Source organism: Bombyx mori, chromosome 11, assembly GCF_030269925.1.
Source record: "Bombyx mori chromosome 11, ASM3026992v2".
In the NCBI taxonomy this organism is placed as follows: domain Eukaryota; kingdom Metazoa; phylum Arthropoda; class Insecta; order Lepidoptera; family Bombycidae; genus Bombyx; species Bombyx mori.
In genome coordinates, this window is record NC_085117.1 from 10,133,234 (window position 1) to 10,154,719 (window position 21,486).

A 21,486-nucleotide genomic window follows, 5' to 3' on the forward strand; every position below is an offset into this window, starting at 1 on the left:
ATGAGTTACATACTTGACCTGTCCTGCAACTTTTAATCTGGTCCTTTGTAATTCGTTTTAATATGAACTAGATGATGACGAGCTTTGCTCGTTTTTTTTATGATAACACCATCTTATGTCTTTAAAGCGGTTACTTGCCCTCAATTAGGTATGTGTCGTTCGCGAACGAACGAATCAAACGACCCGGGTCTCAAATTCCGCGCGAACGATAGGGTCACTTCAAAAAATATGAGTCGTTCACTAAATTGGCTCGTTTAACACAAAACCTACGAATCAGAAGAAAAGAACCATACGGATGACAGTCATTCGGGTCATTTCGGGTTGCCGCGTCTCGCCCCGCGCCCGTCTCGCTTAGTCGTTCGTTGTCACATAATGTCGCATAACGCATTTGGATTGTTTTGATCTCACGTAAACAATCGAACTATAACAGTTCCTTTAAGCTGTTATTCAATACTAGACTTTATCCAGCCAGTAAACTGATCATATTATTTACGTCATAAATTGATGTGATAAACGGTAATCCAAACGTTCGACTGAACGGGTCGTACGAACCGGATCATTTTGTCAACAAGTCAGTACAGGATCTGAATCTCTAAAATTGAACGAACGACACATATCTACCCTCAATTAAGAAAAATAGTATTATTATTCGCCAATAGACGTCGGGAAGAGTTGATTATTAAAAACACGAATAAAACAATATTTTCTGAAAATAAATCGTAGCTAGATCGATTTATCGCCCCCGAAATCTCCTGTATACTATTTTTTATTTTTATTGCTTAGATGGATGGACGAGCTCACAGCCCACCTGGTGTTAAGTGGTTACTGGAGCCCATAGACATCTACAACGTAAAATGCGCCACCCACCTCGAGATATAAGTTCTAAGGTCTCAGTTTAGTTACAACGGCTACCCCACCCTTCGAACGGAAACGCATTACTGCTTCACGGCGGAAATAAGCGGGGTGGTGGTACCTACCCGTGCGGACTCTCAAGAGCTCCTACCACCGGTGATTACGCAAATTATAATTTTGCGGGTTTGGTTTTTATTACACGATGTTATTCCTTCACCGTGGAAGTCAATCGTGAACATTTGTTGAGTACGTATTTCATTAGAAAAATTGGTACCCGCCTGCGGGATTCCAACACCGGTGCATCGCTACATACGAATGCACCGGACGTCTTATCCTTTAGGCCACGACGACTTCAAAAAAATCGTTGGAGCCGTTTCCGAGATTCATATTATATATATACAAGAATTGCTCGTTTAAAGGTATAAGATAATATAGAAAACTTAAATCACTATATTTATAATAGCTTAATACATATTTGAAAAACAAAACAATAATAAAATAAAAACAAGTTTATTCTTATATTTAATATTTAAAGATATGTACAAAGTTAGATAATATTTAAAATAATGAGCTATTTGCTGGTCTCGGCTTCAGAATAAGTTTGCCAGTATCGTCACAAGACATGTTGAAGTCATTAAGTATGGAGCGAGTGCGCGCTGTGATGATGCTAGGAGCCACTACCTTTCTATGTACTCCAATCATGAATAGCAAAACTGTAAGAAAGTAATCGTTTTTTTGCTACAATTAATTCGCTATTTAACAAGATGATAGTTCATTCAATAGTACTAAACAGTAAACAGTTGCATTGGAATGTAAACACTTTTACCATAAGAAATTGTTTAATTCTCATTTATTAGCTATTGCTATGGGCTTTTATAAATTAAATACAACATTTTATTCATATCACTATTGTTTAAGTATATTGAGGTCAACAGTTGGCACTAATTGCAACTGCAGTTGAATTAAATATATTTGTCAATCAAAACAATCACATGAATTACATATACATAAAGTAAATAAAAACAATGATTAATTTCCATATTTTATTCCATAATGAACACTAACTCCAAATTCGTATGTATAAGGAGGAGTTTAAACGAAAAAAGTTGATAAATATATCTGCAATAATAAAGATTTTATGGTTTTTTCTTGTGTAACTAGCTGATTTACTCTTGCTTCGAACCCTATTAATAATGAATTTGTAATACTTTTAAAATAGTGAAGCGATTCACGTGAAAAACGAAAATTTCAAAATTTTGAGTTAGTGTTCATTGGAAGCATCGATTTATCTTACCCAATAATGTAGAGGTCACAGCAAAAAAGGGATGATTCCACAAAGACTGTGTGAGCGAGACTACAGGTGTCAGAGGATCCATCAACCAATGGTATGCTGCTATTGCTGTACAAACTGACACAATTGTCAGTAGAACTGGAATTAAGTTTTAAACAAAGTTGTAAATAGTTTAATCGAAGTATTAATGAAAAATATATTATTCTTATTTATCTCATTTTTTAACAAGTGTATAATTTAAATGTATAGACTAAGTCCATTACTTTAAGGTATATTTTATCACTGATCAGCTCGACTATTCACAGCTGTTTCAGTAATTGGTTTTGTAGATCTTTGTGCGAGCCATCCACTGAGAACTATGCTTTTTTGTTGCAGTTTAGCTCTAGAACTAGCTAGGTATGTATTATAAAAATAGTATAAGTACTTACTTCTCCATCTCATTGTAGCTGGTTGGAGACATGCTATCACTTCAGTTAAACGACGCTCAAAAGCTTTCAAATCTGTAATTATGACTACTCAGTATCATTAATCATAAAGGGTTATTTATCAAAATCGTAACGACAAAATTGTACATTAAAAATCGTAAGTGATTTTGAAGATTTGCATTATTAGATCTAATGTGAAAACGATATATAGTAAACAACTTAAACACACAAATAGGCCTAAATTTAAATCAATGATGTGCAAAATAAACGCAAGTTGCTATTTATTTACAAAACAGAGAATCTCGATCGCCGGACATAACCTAATGACAAATACTAACCATCACAAGCAGTTTGTTCGAGCGACATTATTTAATTTTAAAAGACAAATTTGTTAATGTTGAAAATTATCACATATTAATGTTTTCTTGTCATGTAATTAGATACCGTAAAATGGGGCGATTAGGGACAAATTCCAACTTTATGAGCAATTTTAGGGTAGTTGTTGATGTATATAATGCTATATCAGGATCAAAATGATTGAGTCTTGGGGGCATCTTTGTTGTCTAATTTAAAATTATGCAACTAGCATTCCAGTTTAAGCAAAAAATGCAAAAATAGGTGTAATCCCTATTTACCCGAAAATTGCGGTTAATTGGGACGAAATGAGAAATTTGCTAGGGTTGGCACTACTTTTATTTTTATATATAGTTTTAATTTATTTATTTATTTAGTTGCACCAAAAAAGTGATGATCAATAAAAAAAATTGAAAAACTGACAAAAGTATATGGCAGACATCACCTCAATTATAGGTGCAATCGACAGTGCAATAACAACAATATATATACTATATATATATATATATATATTTATATATATATAGTGGGCTTTCTTAGAAACGGTTTATATTTCTCCGTTCTTGGTAAGTACTTAGGGGCTGATATTTCTATCTGGGTTAAGAGATTAGGTGTGTCGGTTATTCCATGGATTAATCAGATGAATACCCCCACTCTGAACAGATATTAAATATTTTATTATGTATTACTTAGACATTTTTGTCCACCTTGAGATTTCATTGATCTTGTTACATGTCTCTGCAAAATCGACTTACTTATATTAAATTGCTTATCTATTTCAACTAAAGACTTATTCCCAATTTCGCTTCGATAAACCAGATTTTTACCAACAAATTTAAAAAATATTGTTATAACTACATAGACAACCCTACAAACCTGTATCTATTTATACTTAGGTCGTTTCCATTTCACGTATTCTCATCCCAATTGACCCCTTTTTCGTTGTTATTTGTACCTAACACGTCCCCAATATCCCCAAAAACAATAGATTTTTACATGTATTTTTATTTAATCAAATACATTAAAACCAATAACAACTGAGACTTACCTTTAATATATATGCTGGTTCAAACACTAAATAACGTTTATAAATCATAGTCGTCTTCTATTATTATCAAATAAATAAAAGAGAGCAAAGTTTCTAGCACTAAAATAATTACCACCACAGGAAGTTAATTTGAAACGCGATTTTTTATAAGTTAGCAGCTATTATCATGCATATTCAGAGTTGTTTTGTGAACTTTCAACATTCTACTATTAAACTACAAAAAAATTTAAGATTTTGCAACGAATATAAAACTTATATTGAGCGTCGAAAGATTTTCCCGGTTTTTTCCCGATTCGCCTTTCAATCCCTAATCGCCCCATTTTACCGGTATTACAATTTGAGTCCTGTAGAAATTTTATCAATTTTTCTATCATTTAATTTTACTATTATAATGGACCATTCGACAAGCAAAGGAAACGTAACCAATATGCCGGACGATCATTTTTAGACAGTAAAAAAAAACATGGCAATTATACAAAAAATAAAGAAAAACGAACTTTATTATAACATTTAAAAGGTGTGGTATGGGATGAAATAAAATAAGTGGTCAATTGAATCGTGCCGATTTACTGATAGTTTTGGCGTAGTTGTGGTGTTCTATGTAAACTCATGGTGTTCTGATATTTAATTTTATTTTTTAATTCTTGTTTAAGATTAAACGTGTAATTAAGATGGATTTTTAACCATTAATTATTTAAGTCCAAAGTATGGGAAGACCACTGACCTACCTGCCTTATCGCTCGTTTAAAATCCCTAAATCTAAATTTCAATTAGAAATCAACTACAGTACAGTAATAGTAACTACACAGATAAATAGTACATTTTTGGTTTTTTTTATCTCGTGAAATAAAATGAGAAGAACTGGATACGTGAAGCCTGTGGTTAATTTGATGTTTTTTTTGCTCGTAAAACAATCTTTAATAAATCGAATGCATCCATAATGAACTGTAAACTATTATAAAGTAGCATTTTTATTGAAAAGGTAATCAAATTTGGAATATCCACTGAATAAAAACGATTAACCTAATAGACTTCTCTCCCCTGAGTTGCATTCCTCATGTCTGAGGGTCGTAACTATATCTTCCCATTATCCATCTCTGGATGATGTTTCGCCATCTTCTGTTCTCGGCGGTGTGTATGGCATCATAGACGGTGGTATCCAGAGTGGTGCGGATTTGGTCGGACCAACGCGGCAACGCATTGGATTGCGGCCACGAGATCTTTTGCCTGCAATCTTGCCAGTTACTATCAATTTTTCAAGATGGTCACTGTTCTTTTTGGCAATGTGACCGAAGAACTCAAATATCCTCTTGAAGCAGATGGTAGAGAGCCTAGTTTGGATATTGAGCTGTCTTAATATGGATGCGTTAATCCGATATGGTGTCTACGGGATTCGTAGCATCTTCCTCCAGCCCCACATATCCAAGGCATCAATGCCAGCTGCATGCAATCAACTGATTTCAGAGTCAATGTCTCAGCTCCATAGAGAAAGAGTGAGAGCACCATTGATGAATCCCGCCTGCTCTTGCGGAATCTGCCAGTCAATGTAGTACCTGATGCGGTGATTTAAGATATGGAGCATGATTTTGCTCGCATCAGGGGAAGGGTGCGGCAGTTTTCACATTGTTTTATAAAACCTTTCTTGTGTAGTGGTATTATAGTGGATTCCGTCCAAACACTCGGCCATTCTCGACAAAACCAAACCCTGTTACAGATTGTTAAGAGAGTATTAAGGCTTTCAGTATTTCTGCTTTTATAGTGTCTGGGCCTGGTGTTTTCTTGTTCTTAAGGATTGCTAGTGCTACAACCACCTCGGAACAAATTAAATGTGGTTCTAATTCAAAGCTATTCCGAGGTATGTCTTCGGATGTGTCTAGGGTACCCTTGTATAGGTCCTCGCAGTAACACCGTCATCTTTCAGTGACTTCATCCGACTGATACAGGATTTCTCCATTAGCATCTTCCACAGCCCATGATTTGGGTTTGATTTTTTTGGACAACAGACGGGCTTTTTTAAACAGATCTGCTGTTTGGTATTTAAGGGAGTGTTGCTCTATGTCTTTACAGATGTCATTTATAAACTTGTTCTTATATACACTACAACAAGCATCTATAGTCTGGCTTAATAAGGCATACTCTCACATTATCTCCGGATCTTGTCGTCCACTAACTTTTAATTCTTTCCTGCGCTGGATGAGAGTCCAAGGGGGATCCGATATCCAGACAGTTTTTTTAGGGTCTGCTTTCAAGTGCTTGGGTATTACCTCAACCAAGGTCTTATTGATCAGTCTAAAGTCAGTCAAGTCTAAAGCTGGCAACTAGTAAATTGTAGTCTGAGCCGCATTCACCACCAAGAAACGTCTTCACGTTGTTCACGGATGACTTCCAACGGGAGTTTAGTAAAATATAATCAATCTGATTTCGGTATCGATTACCCAGAAATGACCATGTGTAAAGGCGTCGAAGGTGATATTGAAAATGAGTGCTTAAATTCGTGAAATTCTTGTTGATACAGAACTCTATCATTTTCTCTCCACCTTTGTTTCTTCTTGCCTAGACCAAATTTCGATTGAGGTGAGATTGGTTTAAATATCGTCCTTTCTGCTTTGATAAATTAACTGATAGGCTAAAAAGTAGATTAGCTAATGGCTGAAAACCAATTTAAAAAAAAAGAAAAGTTATTAGGCCTAGTTATTTTATTTATTTAAAGTTTACAATTAATTTATTAGAACATAATATATTACCTTAATATATTTAAAGTAGTGCAAGTTTTTTATTTGCAAGCATAAAGCTTACTTCCAGAAGAGAAGTCTAATTTAGAAGCCAACCTTCGAATTTAAGTACAAAGTTCAATTCAAATTGGACTTCAGTGTTCAGGTAAAATTTACAATTTGCAATTTAAAATTATATCAATAACAAAACGACTTTCAAGTGCACAGGAGTCTACCCTTTTTTTTAACTCTAGGGAATCCCGGATAGCCGGATACGCACTGAGAAAGTCTCCTTGCCTATTTCTCTGGAAGAGATCACTTCGAGTCATAAGACCGCCTATTTTCCTTTTTTCTTTTGATTACCTTCGCATTTTTTTTCTGGTGTACATTAAACAATTTTACTCCACTCTATTCTAACTCTTAGCATAGCATCTGCGGAACATTTACTTTTTTTATTACTTCTAAAACTGTAAGAGCAGATCATTAGCAATTTGACAAATTAGATTAAAATATAATATATTACCAACTATATTGAGGGGTGGAAGGCTATTTGGTTTAAGCTACATTTTGATAAACACAAAACATTTATTATTGTAATCAAATATATATTTTATTTGGTATTAGCATCAACAGTTCAATGTTTTTAATTGAACTTCAATTAAGTTTACTCCATTGAAAAATAGCTAAAGAAGTTTTTTTGTCATGATATTTTTTCCAAATTTTAACGGCTCCGCTGTAAAGTTACAAATTAAATGGCTCTGCTGTAAAGTTGGAGTAGGCAACCAGGTGCCTCATGGAAAGTATGTCACTGGAAGAAGAAAAACAAAACTTCAATCGCATAATTAGATCCGCATCAGAATGTGGAATGTGAGAGGCCTCATTGGTGAAGGAAAGCTCCACGTACTGGGTCACGAACTTGAGCGATGTAATACGGTTATTACGGGATCAAATGAAACGCATTGGAAAGAAAGTGGGCACAGAAACCTGGAGAACCACACCATCTACTTCTCTGAAAATGGAGAATTCGTCAACTGGAAGTCTACCATATAGCGGGAGACGAGGTAGTCAATAGCTATATATCTAGGCTCCAATATCACCAACGCTGGAGGCTGCAAAGGTGAGATCCGAAGACGTTGCGCCGTAACAAGATCCTCAGTTGAGAGGCTAACAAAGATCTGGAGAGACCGCGGAACAATCAAAAACACAAAAGCTCGGCCTGCTTTTTCCAATCTTTCTGTATGGGGCTGAGACGTGGACGCTGAGGCTGCAAGACCGTCGTGAGATTGACGCACTTGAAATGTGATGTTGGAGATGTCTCCTCAGAATTCCGTGGACCGCGCACCGTACCAACGTTTCGATTCTGAAACAGCTCAACATCAAGGAGAGACTATCGTCAACAGTCCAAATACGAACCCTCAAGTTCTTCGGGCACATCACTCGTAATGAGGACTCCATTGAGCAGTTGGTGGTGCAAGGGAAGTCTAGGGCAAAAGATCTCGCGGACGATCTCCAACACGATGGACCGACCTCATAAAATCTGTGACTCACTCCAACATAAATGATTGCTCTCACTGTGCGAAACATCGTGCCACATGGCGTCGCATCGCGAAAGCATCGGTATCGCAGGATTGGACTGATGCATGACCACGACCACTCTATCAAGAGTGTACGACGAGGAAGAAGAAGCTGTAAAGTTGCAAAATTGTTGTGTAGCTAGCCTGAGTGCGGCCCTGCCCTGAGTACGGTCCTGCGCTGAAGCATCGCAGTATATATAATACTAGCGGCCCGCTCCGGCTTCTCTCGGGTGTTTAAAAATTTCAACGACGTTGTTTTATTTTTTTAAATACAAGAACACTTATTGCGGCATATTTATAATAGTTAGACATATGCTGTCCCGACACTTTTTGTAAATAATAATGTGTTCTACCAAGTCATAGTACATTATTTTATTCTATCATAATTTTCGCAGGGCACACGATGTAGACTATTTTAGGTAATTTTTTTTAAACCTTTGGTTATAATATTGTACTTTTAGTAAGGATCCAAAAAAGATTATACCTATGTCGCTCGGGAATATTGTAGCTTCCAAACAGTGAAAAAATTTTTCAAATCGGTTGAGTAGTGTCGGAGCCTATTCAATACAAACAAACAAACAAATCTTTCCTCTTTATAATTATATTATTAATATAAATATAGATTCGATGGTACTCGCAAAACCTTTTCATTCGGTTGAGTTCAAGACAGACATATGCTGGGTGCTCCGCTATTAACATTTGAATTTGATCACTCTTTAATAAAATATAAAATTGTAATTGGTGGTATCGTTTCACTGCAACACAACCACAGTTGCTTAAAATTTTAATTAAATAATATAATTAAAATGTGATATATTTTACAGAATGTTTCCTCTTCGCCAAGTAATTGCAACTGTACGCTATACAACTCCAGCATTCCGATCAATGTCAGCAAGTACAGGTCCTTTAATAGACTTGGCAGTTGATAATGACGGTATAGCAACATTAACCATGCAGAGACCTCCGGTAAACAGTCTGAACTTGGAATTGTTAGATGCATTAGGCAAAGCACTTGATGATGTATCTAAAAACAAGTCCAGGGGCGTCGTCTTGACATCGGTGAGAACTTAAGTTAATCTCAGCCATAAAATTTAATTTAATTCAGTTTACATATTGACAACCAACTAAAAGATAAGCCGTAAGGTTTGTATTTGCCTGACTTGTTTACTATGAGTTATTTTATCATGTTATATTTCGATATGTAAAAAAGAGCTATGAGGAAATTATATGCAAAGCACTCTTAATGTATCAAGTACAGCTGATCTGGTACTGCGAAGGGGATCTAAGCAAACTCCAACAGCCAAACTGGCATGGTGACGAGCAGCTATAAGAAGAATGGCAGCCTTTATTATCAGAGACTAGAACCCACTTCAGGGCCGTAGAGCTAGCGCAGTAATAGTAGCAGTGTTAATATTTATATATAGCTGATAGCACCGAGCTACTAGTGCTAGGTGTTTACTGGAACATTTAGACATCATAGCTTCGTTACCGTCATTAATTTTCATACTTAAGTCTATGTCCCAACTGACGGATTTAATTTTTGGTTACAGTATAATGTCTGTCCCACCATTCATTTCTGCAATATGTGACTACCATTAATATTTCTCTCAAACTACAGTAATACCATTAAATTTACAGTCATCACCTACAGTATTCTCTGCTGGTCTGGACATTATGGAGATGTACAAACCTGATATAAAAAGAGTTGAAACATTCTGGACAACATTACAAGAAGTCTGGCTTAAATTATTTGGATCCAACTACCCTACTGCTGCTGCAATTAATGTATGTAACTTTAAAAGGTTGTATGGCTTCCTAAAATTACAATATTAATATGAAGACTTGAAATTACTAATAGAAAAGTGGTGTTCTAAATTTTAAATTTCAAGGGAAATTTTGTAATTTGACATTACTGGCAGCTAAAAAAAATGTTTAGGAACACGAGAGAGAGGTTCCATGAATTGTTTTATTTAGTGTCTGTCAATATTATATAGGTTTCTTATTAACTATTTAGCGTTTGTGAAAGTGCAAGTTAGGAGAATAAAACCAATTCACTGGGATTTTTCCAAAAAGTAATTTAGTTTCCATTCACTAAAACATTTCATTTCTATCTATTATGTTCGATTTATCTTGTACAATTTCAAACAAATTCAATTTGTTTCATTTTCATATTACATATTATAACCAAATATGTATAATAATTCAACATTTAACTATAAATACTTTACATAATATTTTACGTAATAATCTTATTCTTAAAAGTATTTTTTTTTGCCTACCTAAGCTGAGTGCCCTGAGAGACCATTTCAGCGTAACCCTAACGAGTAAGTGAGCTCACGGGGCTCAAACTTGACGACGTTGCTAACACTAACCCTAGCAAGAGCAGTGTTTCGCGTAAAGGTTCGACGAGAATTAAAAGTCAGAAGAGAGCACTGTTTGTTTGTTTGAATTATATGATATTCATGTTTTATTAATCTTACTAGCGACCCGCCCTCGCTTCGCTTCGGAAACATTAAAACACACATGAAACCAAAAAAAAAAAAATAAAAAAAAATAAAAAAAAGTAGCCTATGTTCATCAGGGACAATGTCGGCTTCTAATGGAAAAAGAATTTTTCAAATCGGTCCAGTAGTTTCGGAGCCTATTCGAAACAAACAAACAAACAAATCTTTCCTCTTTATAATATTAGTATAGATGTGACAGACTATATAATAATAATTAATCAATATATTAATGTCAACACTACAATTAACCCTTTGCGGTCTAAACTATATGTCTCAATATGTGTAGACTCTGAACCTCAAAGGGTTAACAGCAGTTTCATATTTCCAGGGTCATGCACCTGCTGGTGGATGTCTCCTGTCAATGTCCTGTGAATACAGAGCTATGGTCACAGGGAAATACAACATTGGTTTGAATGAAACAGCATTGGGCATTGTTGCTCCAAAGTGGTTTATGGACACTATGTGTAATACTATATCTAAGAGAGAGGCTGAATATGCACTCACCACAGCTAGAATGTTCAACACTGATGAAGCATTGAAGGTAAATAATATAATAAAATAATAATTAATTAATTTTGTAAACTTCCTTTTATAAAAATGAAGGGGTGTGAGTGAAGATGTGTGCAAAGAAGTTATTTTGAAAAGTTTAACATTATCAGTGCAGGGTTATCATAGACATCAAATCAAATTATCTTGCCTTGGAAAATATCTCCTGGCATTTAATATGAGAGTGATTAATGTTCAGCATCCCTTACAGGAGGTATTTCGAGTGCTTCTGAGTCATTAGGGTTGCTTCAGTGGCTTGTTAGGAAAACGCATCCAAGTAATGCCCTCATTTAAAAAAATACGATTATTTAGTAAGGATTAAATTAAATATAAATTTATGTTCCATGGGGAGTGCTCTGAGGAATTGTTCGAGATGATACCGGCATCTCGTTTTTACCATCGCACCGCCCGCCACCGGAGTAGAGTTCATCCATACTACCTAGAGCCACTGCGGTCATCCACAGTGCGTTTCCAGAGGTCTTTTTTGCCACGTACCATCCGGCTATGGAATGAGCTCCCCTCCACGGTGTTTCCCGAGCGCTATGACATGTCCTTCTTCAAACGAGGCTTGTGAAGAGTATTAAGCAGTAGGCAGCGGCTTGGCTCTGCCTCTGGCATTGCTGAAGTCCATGGGCGACGGTAACCACTCACCATCAGGTGGGCCGTATGATCGTCTGCCTACAAGGGCAATAAAAAAAAAAAAAATTATTTAGTCTTATTGACAAACCATGTAAATTTATTTTAAAAGTATATTTACTTTAACAAAAACTGTGAATGTACCGCACATGATAAATTTTTTTAAGGTGGGACTCATCGACGTTTTAGCTACAGACAAGGCTGATGCGGTTGATAAATGCAAGAAGTTTATAAAGAAATTCGACAAAATCTCGCCTATAGCTCGTGCTTTAACCAAGCAAAAGATCAGGGCAGAACCTTTGACGTGGCTCATCAAGAATCGTAAACAGGACACTGATGAGTTTTTAACTTTTGTACAGAACCCGAAAGTACAACAATCGTTAGAACTTTACATTCAAGCTCTCAAACAGAAATCTGCTAAATAAATGCCTAATCACAATTATGTAAATAAAACATGTATGTTGTAATTATAAATTTTATAATTAAAATACTGTTCATTTACTTTTGAGTATTTTTGAACATTCTAACAAATTTTGTAAATAGTAGGAATTTTGTATTATATATTTTAGTCATTTATATAAATACAATTTTATACCACTAAAATATATTATCTATGATGTTGATTTAATAAGTACTTAGAATTAGTGTTGTAATAATTGTCATAGATATAAAAGTGAATATAAGACTACAATAATAGAGACACCAAGCATGAAATGTAGCATTGACTTTGTAAATGACCTCAAGTAACCATTGTATGACGTTGAAATGGAACGTTGATCCCACAACTCAGTAGACTTCAAATTGTGCCAAAACCGTGTACAATATGAAAATAATTAGAATATGTACTGTTTTGAATTTTTGATATGATTTACATTGTACTGTTCTTGTTTTACATGTAATATTTATGTTTTCAATAAAGATTGTTAAATCGTAAAAATATATATTTGTATTTCTATACCCTGTAAAATGGTTTATTTACATAGAAATAAATGTCTAAAATTTAAGTCATTGGATCACCCTTAATACTCACTACATCTTACTAGTGTAGTACCACTTCATTGGGTCAGACCATAGACTCTTCCTATTATTTTAACAATAAAAAGTTTTCTAGATTAGATTAGTTATATTTGTTTTGTACTGAAGAGTAGCACCGTTTTCTGAGCATTAATTATACCACCGCATTCTGATCATCAACTTAAACTTCCCAACTCTTATCACCAGGATAGGGCATATGGTGGGCCCGTAGTTTATTTCTGCCGCGAAGTAATTAGGAGTAGGTTTGAAGGGTGAGACCGTTATGAAATATAGTGGAAGACTTTGACCACACGTTTCGAGGTGAACACTCACGCTCTGTAGTCTGTGGGTTCTGGAAATCTAGACCAGTGCTTAGTGCGAGTTTTTTAACGTTCTCGATAGCGTAAAAGTTAACCCAATTTTGTATGCAGCTGGAACAGCGCCCCTAGCGGCAAACGATCCCATTCCATACAAATATACACTAACTTTTACGCTATCGAGAACGTTAAAAAACTCGCACTAAGCACACAGGTGGGGAGAGTGAGATCGTCACCAACACAACTATAAAAAAAAAACTATTAAAAAACAAAACAATGTTTTATTAATATTGAATAATTAATATGCTATTTGCCACACAAATATCTACAACAATACCACCAGGCCTCGTCCTTAGTTTTTTAAAAGTCATCACCAAGTAAGGCGACCGTCTCCGGGTCTACTATTTCAGTAAGTCCCATCTGCATATCAGTCCACTCCTCTCTTTGATTGTCTATGTAGTAATTTATCTCTAATATACGATCTCGATTACGCTTTACTTCGTTACTGAAACATAACCACGTAATTGTAAGTAATAGAACGCTATATATTCAAATTATTGTGCAAATAATAAGTATTTACCTATGAAGTTTCCGTTTTAGAATACTGGCCATTTGAAACGTACCTAATGTTGTATAAGTAAGCAATAAATTCCAGATCCAGAATAAATTTCATTTTGAAATTCAGTCCTTTGTTTATTGGATCGGTGAAAACATTATGTTTGTACATTTCTCATGAATATGGATACGATATTAACATGAGAAATTATGGTAAACGACTTTCGTCACGGTAACGATGCCGCACAAACAAATGGCTCACAACATTAATACGTGTCCGTAGTAAACACTACGAACTAACACACCACTCGTTGTTTTGAACGATTCAAGCATGGAAATTTTACTTTAAAAAATACACCCAGTGGTCACCCGAAAACTAAAGTCAACCATTGAAATACGTACTAAACAAATGCTCACGATATGCAATAACATCGTGTGATAAAATTCAAACCCGCTAAATTATAATTTGCGTAATTACTGGTGGTAGGACCACTTGTGAGTCCCTGCCTATTTCTGCCGTGAAGCAAGTAATGCGTTTTGGATTATTGAGTGGGGCAGCCGTTGTAACTATACTGAGATCTTAGAACTTATGTCTCAGGGTGGGTGGCGCATTTGCGTTGTGGATGTCTATGGGCTCCGGTAACCACTTAACACCAGGTGGGCTGTGAGCTCGTTCACCCATCTAAGCAATAATTTTTTTTATTAACGATCGCCAACGCAATAACGCCTGTACGCCAATGTATGCCTTGCGTTGCTTAAAAGACAACGAAACGAAGAGATTGCGAACCTCCTTCACGGCAACGCTCGCCCTCATGCGACACAACAGGACGGTCTCTTAACTATAACAGCTAGGGTTGGAAGTTTTGTGTCATCTACCGTACTTACCAGACCTTGCACCGACAGATTTCTACTTTTTCAAAGTTTGAATAACGACTTTGTACTAAAAATCGAATACCCGATATGCAGTACAAAATGCCTTTGATGAGTTTATTGGCCCCCTAACTTCTTTACACCAGATTTCTTCAAGAAGAGCATTGAAAGATAACCAAGGAACTCGTAGAGATGTACCGATTTGGGTATATATTTAGATTGATAGTTTGGGGTTAAACGACAAAGAGATTGATGGATCCGTCCACTGAGCGGGTGAAATTCCTCGGTAGACAACAATAAAACTTTCTGTATACATAACGGCAATTTCGTAGGTAAATACCTATTAATAAAACCGTGCAAAAATAAAAATACATTATTTCATTTGATTAATCAGAAGACACAAAAGCATTTAGCATAAATTACTGTCTATAAAAATGTAATACATAAAACTTAAAACTGTTTCGAAAAACGAATACTGTTATATATGAGTACCAAAGCCTTACGAATAGCAGTATGTCGAAACCTAAATCTCAATAATAGTGGTAAACCTCAGTACTGACTAAAGACGCCGGTGAAAGAAGTTGCAGTGGTCATTGACCTTGCTTATTAAGCGCGATGACTTGATTTAACTGTTTATTATTAGTGTAGTCTGCATAGATAAGATAAGAGTAGCTCTCTGTCGCGTAGCTAAATTAGTCCCTTAGGCTACGAGCGCTTATGTAGGGAAAAATACATATTGACAATGTTTTCTTTATTATATAGTACCTACTTAGGGACTTAAAATTAGAAATAGATAAACTTATTTATTCCTTAATCTGACAACGGAGCATGTATTTTATTTTATGAGCACCCAGACTATATTATTCCTTTTACACCTTATCAAAATGGTACATGTATTAATTATTTTTATTGTATTTTTATAGTGAAGGAAGGATCGTTCGATACTCACTCATTAGTGCCTTGTACAAGTTCATCTCGCCAGTTGTTGGCACGGGTCATGAGCAAATCCTCGCGTCCATCAATAAAACGCATGTGGTTATCCGAGGATTGAGCCACTAAATTCATCATTAAATCTCGATCCATCATCACCTGCAACACGACAAACTTATCAAGGAACAGAGAACTTAAATTTGAACAACACACCAACAATTGACAAGATTAAATTGCTTAAGGAAGAAGAATTAGTTTAAAAAAGTTGAGAAAATGTATCTTAAGTTTAAACAAGGATGAATTGGAAACTGTAACAAAAACGAAAACATAATTTGATTGAGTTCCTGATTCCTAATACACTATTGTTAATAATATCGATATTTGTAACGTTTTTTACTACTGGTAGGACGTCTTCTGAGTACTATTTCTGGCGTGAAGCAGTAATGCGTTTCGGTTCGAAGGGCGGGCCAGCCGTTGTACTGTAAAAACTGAGACCTTAGAACTCGTGTCTTAAGGTGGATAGCGGTATTTACGTTGTAGACGTTTATGGGCTCCGGTAACCACTTAACACCAGGTGGACCCTAAGCTCATCTACCCATTTAAGCAATTACAAAAAAAACCTATCACACAATTTATTGGCGGTCTTATCGTAACAGGGCGGCGCGTGCCAGCTAGATTTGCATTACATTGCGGGTCACTTTATGGCATAGTAGGTACATTTCACCTTCAGCATTGAAAACGTTTCACGATGTAGAACCTTGATTTAATTTAAAAAGTGCAACCAAGATCTCAACTGTGTGTAAAAATGTGAATCAACCTCAAATAACTCTGGGGGTACGTCTCCCAAGATGAGCTTATTCCCAAGGAGCTTTGACAGCGCCTCGAACTGTCTCATAGACCAGACGCCCTCTTGTTCGCGCCACGCTCCGAATGCGTTACGAGATACCTCCAACAGTTTCGTTACCATTTCCGTTATGTTAACAGAAAATTGTACGCGAGATTCCTGTGATTAGAAAATAAAGCTGTCTAAAAAAAACTTAGGCTTAGCAAATACTATACTGTATCTTTATTATGTACGTATATATCTTTCGTCTTTAGTCTGAAAAGTGTTTTGTCACATACATCGTGATAACTCACAATGTCTCCAGTCCTTAATACGAAGGCTAGAGAAAACTTAACCTGTTATACCCCAATAATATTTTCATCACAAAAATTGTACAGAAGAATAATAAATACCATTTAATATTAAATTCTAACAATGACATCTTAATTTTATGTTTTATGAATCAATTAATTTAAAAGAGGATGTTTTTATAAAAATTTACTAAGTATTAGGTTTTATTAGGTAGATACTAAATAAAATTAAATACCTCACACTGCTCGTAGAGCTGCATCTCTATGGTCATGAGACTCTTCCACAGGTGGTAGAGGACCTCATTGAAGGTCTCGCCGAGGTCAACTATCAACGGCTCAAGCTCCTCTATGGTAGCTTGCTTCGTCGTGAACCTGTTTATGAATTCTTGCATTTCATTTACAAGCGGCCTCTTTTTGTTTTCGTATTCAATAATGATCCTATTAAATAAATAATCTTCAATCGGCAAATAAAACAATCAAGTTTCAACTTTTTAGACTAGACTTTTATATTTGATTTGAGTGATATATAGGTATGTATGTGTATGAGAGACATATATTTAAAAAAAATTATTATATTATGTAAAAGTACCCACCTAATGATACACATCATAAAAGGCTGTGACATTGACTGCCCATTAATAAAAAAAATTGTTTTCATTATGTACGATTTTCGATCCAATTTCGCCAATGCTTTACCAGAATATGTTAAGTGAATTCTTAAATTCTTATGTCTGGCATTAATGTGTGCATAATATATGGCATCGTTAATTAAGGCATGTGTTACACAGTAAGTTATAACAGAAAATTTCTTTATCCAATTAAAAAATATTATAAGACCTACTAACTCTTTGCTTTTCTTGACGCTCTCTTCCAGCGCATCATTAACTAAATCTTTGAATAGTTTAATTTCATACTGTCTCGCGTTATAGGCTTCTAAAGCGAATTCAACCAAGCCCGCCATCGTTTCCACGTATTGTTCTTTATATCTACAAATTAAATGTGCTTGAAATTGTTAAAGTAAATAGGTTAAAAATTGAAAAATAATTATTACAGCTAGCTAAGAACTAAATCAACCCAGTGGTTCGATTTTGAATGCGAAAATTTATAAAAGAAATAACGTAATGTAATGTAATTTTATCGTTCAAAATTTAAAGATTCAGAACTGGTATTTTGAGCACGACGTATATAGTAAATTATCGCCGCGAATTGCAGGTCTGTAAGTGAAACAATAGGTTACATTTACAAGTGAAACTTGAAATTATAAATATTGAACATTCATTTTACTGTTCAAAAAATCCATTCAGTTCACCGCCCATCTTCAGAAGTAAAGATCCATCAGGGTCCTTTTCGAACATTGCCTCGAGAAGTTCCGGCCCGCTTAAGTATTCGACGAAGGATAACGCATAAAATTTCACCCTAGCTTCGTAGTCCTCTTTGGCTAATCTTTCATTTTCCGATTTCTCGTCAGCTTCATCTAATTTTCGAAGAACACCTCTGACAATATGATTTGAATTAGATTCTAGATTTACTACCAACGTGATTTTATAACGAGCGTTTCCTTAAAAGTAATATAAAAAAAAAATTCAATTCCCTTATTTTCTTTTTTTTTTATAAAAATATTACACTGAAAAGTTAAGATTCTGTTACGTTTCACAGGCGATTGCATGCAGCAGAGATACGAATTTTGCGATGGATGTGTGGAGTAACGAGAATGGATAGAATACGGAATGAATATGTTAGAGGAAGTCTGAAAGTGGAACCTGTGACAGAGAAGTTGAGAAGTGCGCGTTTAGGATGGTATGGACATGTGATGAGACGAAATGACAATGAGGTTTGTAAGAAAGTGTTAACTATGAATGTGGAAGGATATAGAGGAAGAGGTAGACCTAAGAAGAAATGGATGGATTGCGTGACAGATGATATGTGTAAGAGGGGAGTGAGCGACGAAGTGGTATATGATAGAGGAGTATGGAAGTAGAAAACATGTTGCGCCACCCCAGGTGACTGGGAGAAGGGCAGGAGAATGATGATGACTTGCAATCTTACACAGGTTACAAATCATACACAGGGGGTTCATATCTAAGCAATTCGGTAGTCGCTGGTTTCCGACCTAGACCGCATACCTATTAGATAGCTCTCAGTAAGCCGTGAGCATATTTTTAAAGACAAATTACCTAAACAAAGCTCTACCGTCTTCTCTTTCTGCTTCCGTGACGATTTTGTAATCAAGATATGTAACTCTGGTTAAAGCTGATTTGATAAACTGATAAGCCATAGGGTCGTCGCAGCATGGGTTTCCCTTGAAGCTCACTGAACGAAGAAAACGGAATCTGCGGAGGTAGGCCATCTGTTGAAGGATGTTCAAAAAGCTATTTATGTATAAAGTAAAACTGTTAACAAAGATTGCTTGTGTGTACAGTGGAAATTTAAAAAAAAGTTATGAATGGATGTTAAAGATCCCTTGATGATACAACCCTTAGTATTAGATTTAAAAGTCTCATTTAATAGACGTAAATTATGTGGTCCTTATCTTACGGAATACTAATTCTCGTTATTAATATAACGCTTTAAGTTGATCTTCCATTTATTTTATTGTTTATGTATATCATTTAGCTTTTTTCCCCTACCAAATAGTTGGTAGCTAATCGTCACGGGCTCAGTCTGAAAGAACACTAACCTAACACCATCCTTAGCAAGAGCAGTGTATTGCTGAATCTACCACCGCATAGGGAATTGCGACCCATTGAGAAGATCCGGCAAGAAACTTAGTGGATTGTGTCGATGACGTAAAATTCTTCATCATATTCGAAGAGTTCGACGAGAGCGATGACCGGTACTTGGAGAGTCTAAAAGCACTAAGAGTAGATCTGGAGGATCCGACAAGACGTGCTTTCGGCGACAGCGACTTATCGTTGCCCCGTCGTTTGGGGCGGGTATAAGACATTTGACATGACACTGGGTAGTGGTTAGGTATAGAAGCGGCCACGATAAGAGGTTTTATGTGACGCGCTATTTGTTGGAGTTAGCAATTTTTTTTTATTACTTATATGTGTGGACGAGCTCACAGCCCACCTGGTGTTAAGTGGTTACTGGAGCCCATAGACATCTACAACGTAAATGCGCCACACACCTTGAGATATAGTTCTAAGGTCTCAGTATAGTCACAACGGCTGCCCCACCCTTCAAACCGAAACGCATTACTGCTTCACGGCAGAAATAGGCGGGGCGGTGGTACCTACCCGTGCGGACTCACAAGAGGTCCTACCACCAGTTATTACGCAAATTATAATTTTGCACGATGTTATTCCTTCACCGCGGAAATCAATCGTGAACATTTGCTGAGTACGTATTTCATTAGAAAAATTGGTACCCGCCAGCGGGATTCGAACACCCGTGCATCGCTCGATACGAATGCACCGGACGTCTTATCCTTTAGGCCACGACGACTTAGCATTAATAAAGTTTACATAAATGATTAGGATTTTTCTTTCCTATGCCATTTCTCGTCGACTTCTCGTCAGGTTTGAGCCCCGTGAGCTCACCTACTAGTTAAGGCTACGCTGATATAGCCTCTCAAGGCTCTCAGCTTAGTTAGCTGTTGATCTGTGACACTACCTGTCAATACATATCAGTGTTTTTTGAAACGATATATTGTTTCGTAGCATGATTATTTTTACTTACTTCTTTATAATCCTCTATTATATTATCACCAATACTAAATACAAGCAATTTTTCAAGCAATTCCATGTTTTCCAGTTTCCTGATTCTGTTATGAAACAACGTAAGGATTTCCAAATTTACGAGTTTATCCAAGTTTTCAATCTTTTCAATTTTGTTAAACGATAAATCTAGTTCATTCAGGCCAGTAAGTTGATCCAGATTTTCTATTTTTTCTATTAAATTATGAGCTAAAGTTAATTTCCTTAAAGATTTCAACATCCATAGATGATCGATTCTTAAAATATTTTGAAATTCAAGTCGAACTACTTGAGCTTCATCCAAATGTACTCCTTCTTCGGCAAAAAGTCTTCCTGCTTCTTCAGTAGGCCCTGGAAGGCAACAGATACAAAAGGTTTTTTATATAAGTCCCATTTTTAACCTATCATCTCTACTAAACCCACCGTACTCAAGTATACATCGTATGATCATCGCATTATCAATGACACCAGGCTCGATGTCTGGATATATTACAAGGCTATTCAATGATCTCTTCTCGGTCATCGTTAAACGTTTGCTTGTTGCAAATCAATTTGCAGTGACTTATTTAACAGTTTATTTATGTTATATACCTAGTTGCTAAGTTACATGATTTCAAATAATATGGCGGTTAAATGTGGTTGGTTCAAAATGAAATTATATTAAATGATGTTGTAATGATTATTCATTAATATTTAAAAAGTGGTTAACGTCAAGGTAGACATTATTATTATCATTTTTGATTCATTTCATGTTTCACATTCTGTATTTTCGTTTTACTCCTTATTTCTGAACATACAAAGTTTGACATTTAACTTGGTTAAAGTTGCCAGTTTCTTAAATGAAGTGTTTCGAAGAAATATATTTCGATATTTTTAAAAGACAGCATAGGATAGTAATCCACAGAGAAACCTTTTCACAGTTCAAACAGGTTCATATCCTAAAATTGCGGAAACGTCGGAAAATTATCAACGTTTATCCACATTTTTAGGGTATTTAGTCAAATCGCGGAAAAATCCCAGATTTTTG

General features: G+C 35.7%; 3 protein-coding genes across 5 annotated transcripts; 1 reads left to right on the plus strand and 2 right to left on the minus strand.

Moving 5' to 3' along the window:
• Window positions 1-1,346: 1,346 nt before the first annotated feature.
• LOC101739088 (nuclear envelope phosphatase-regulatory subunit 1) lies at window positions 1,347-3,230 on the minus strand. Of its 2 annotated transcripts, none has more exons than XM_021351588.3 (4): window positions 2,907-3,230; window positions 2,572-2,643; window positions 2,147-2,281; window positions 1,347-1,565 (listed from the first exon to the last, which is right to left on the minus strand). In XM_021351588.3, the coding sequence occupies exons 1-4, from the start codon at window positions 2,932-2,934 to the stop codon at window positions 1,411-1,413; spliced, it is 390 nt and encodes a 129-aa protein (XP_021207263.1). In that variant the 5' UTR covers window positions 2,935-3,230; the 3' UTR covers window positions 1,347-1,410. The 2 variants fall into 2 exon arrangements, with proteins under 2 accessions (XP_021207263.1, XP_037870060.1); XM_038014132.2 differs by having other exon boundaries at window positions 2,572-2,655; window positions 2,907-3,099.
• Window positions 3,231-6,305: 3,075 nt separating this feature from the next.
• LOC101738499 (enoyl-CoA delta isomerase 1, mitochondrial) lies at window positions 6,306-12,878 on the plus strand. Of its 2 annotated transcripts, none has more exons than XM_038013931.2 (5): window positions 6,306-6,544; window positions 9,080-9,314; window positions 9,894-10,040; window positions 11,088-11,300; window positions 12,109-12,878. In XM_038013931.2, the coding sequence occupies exons 2-5, from the start codon at window positions 9,081-9,083 to the stop codon at window positions 12,364-12,366; spliced, it is 852 nt and encodes a 283-aa protein (XP_037869859.1). In that variant the 5' UTR covers window positions 6,306-6,544; window position 9,080; the 3' UTR covers window positions 12,367-12,878. The 2 variants fall into 2 exon arrangements, with proteins under 2 accessions (XP_037869859.1, XP_037869858.1); XM_038013930.2 differs by lacking the exon at window positions 6,306-6,544 and adding an exon at window positions 6,582-6,847.
• Window positions 12,879-13,533: 655 nt separating this feature from the next.
• On the minus strand, window positions 13,534-21,251 carry LOC101738722 (dynein regulatory complex subunit 3). The gene is made up of 9 exons (XM_004931514.3): window positions 20,883-21,251; window positions 20,443-20,810; window positions 18,936-19,108; window positions 18,046-18,255; window positions 17,607-17,747; window positions 16,998-17,199; window positions 16,445-16,630; window positions 15,647-15,786; window positions 13,534-13,777 (listed from the first exon to the last, which is right to left on the minus strand). Exons 1-9 carry the CDS (start codon window positions 20,980-20,982, stop codon window positions 13,633-13,635), a joined length of 1,665 nt encoding a protein of 554 aa, XP_004931571.1. The 5' UTR covers window positions 20,983-21,251; the 3' UTR covers window positions 13,534-13,632.
• Window positions 21,252-21,486: the final 235 nt, after the last annotated feature.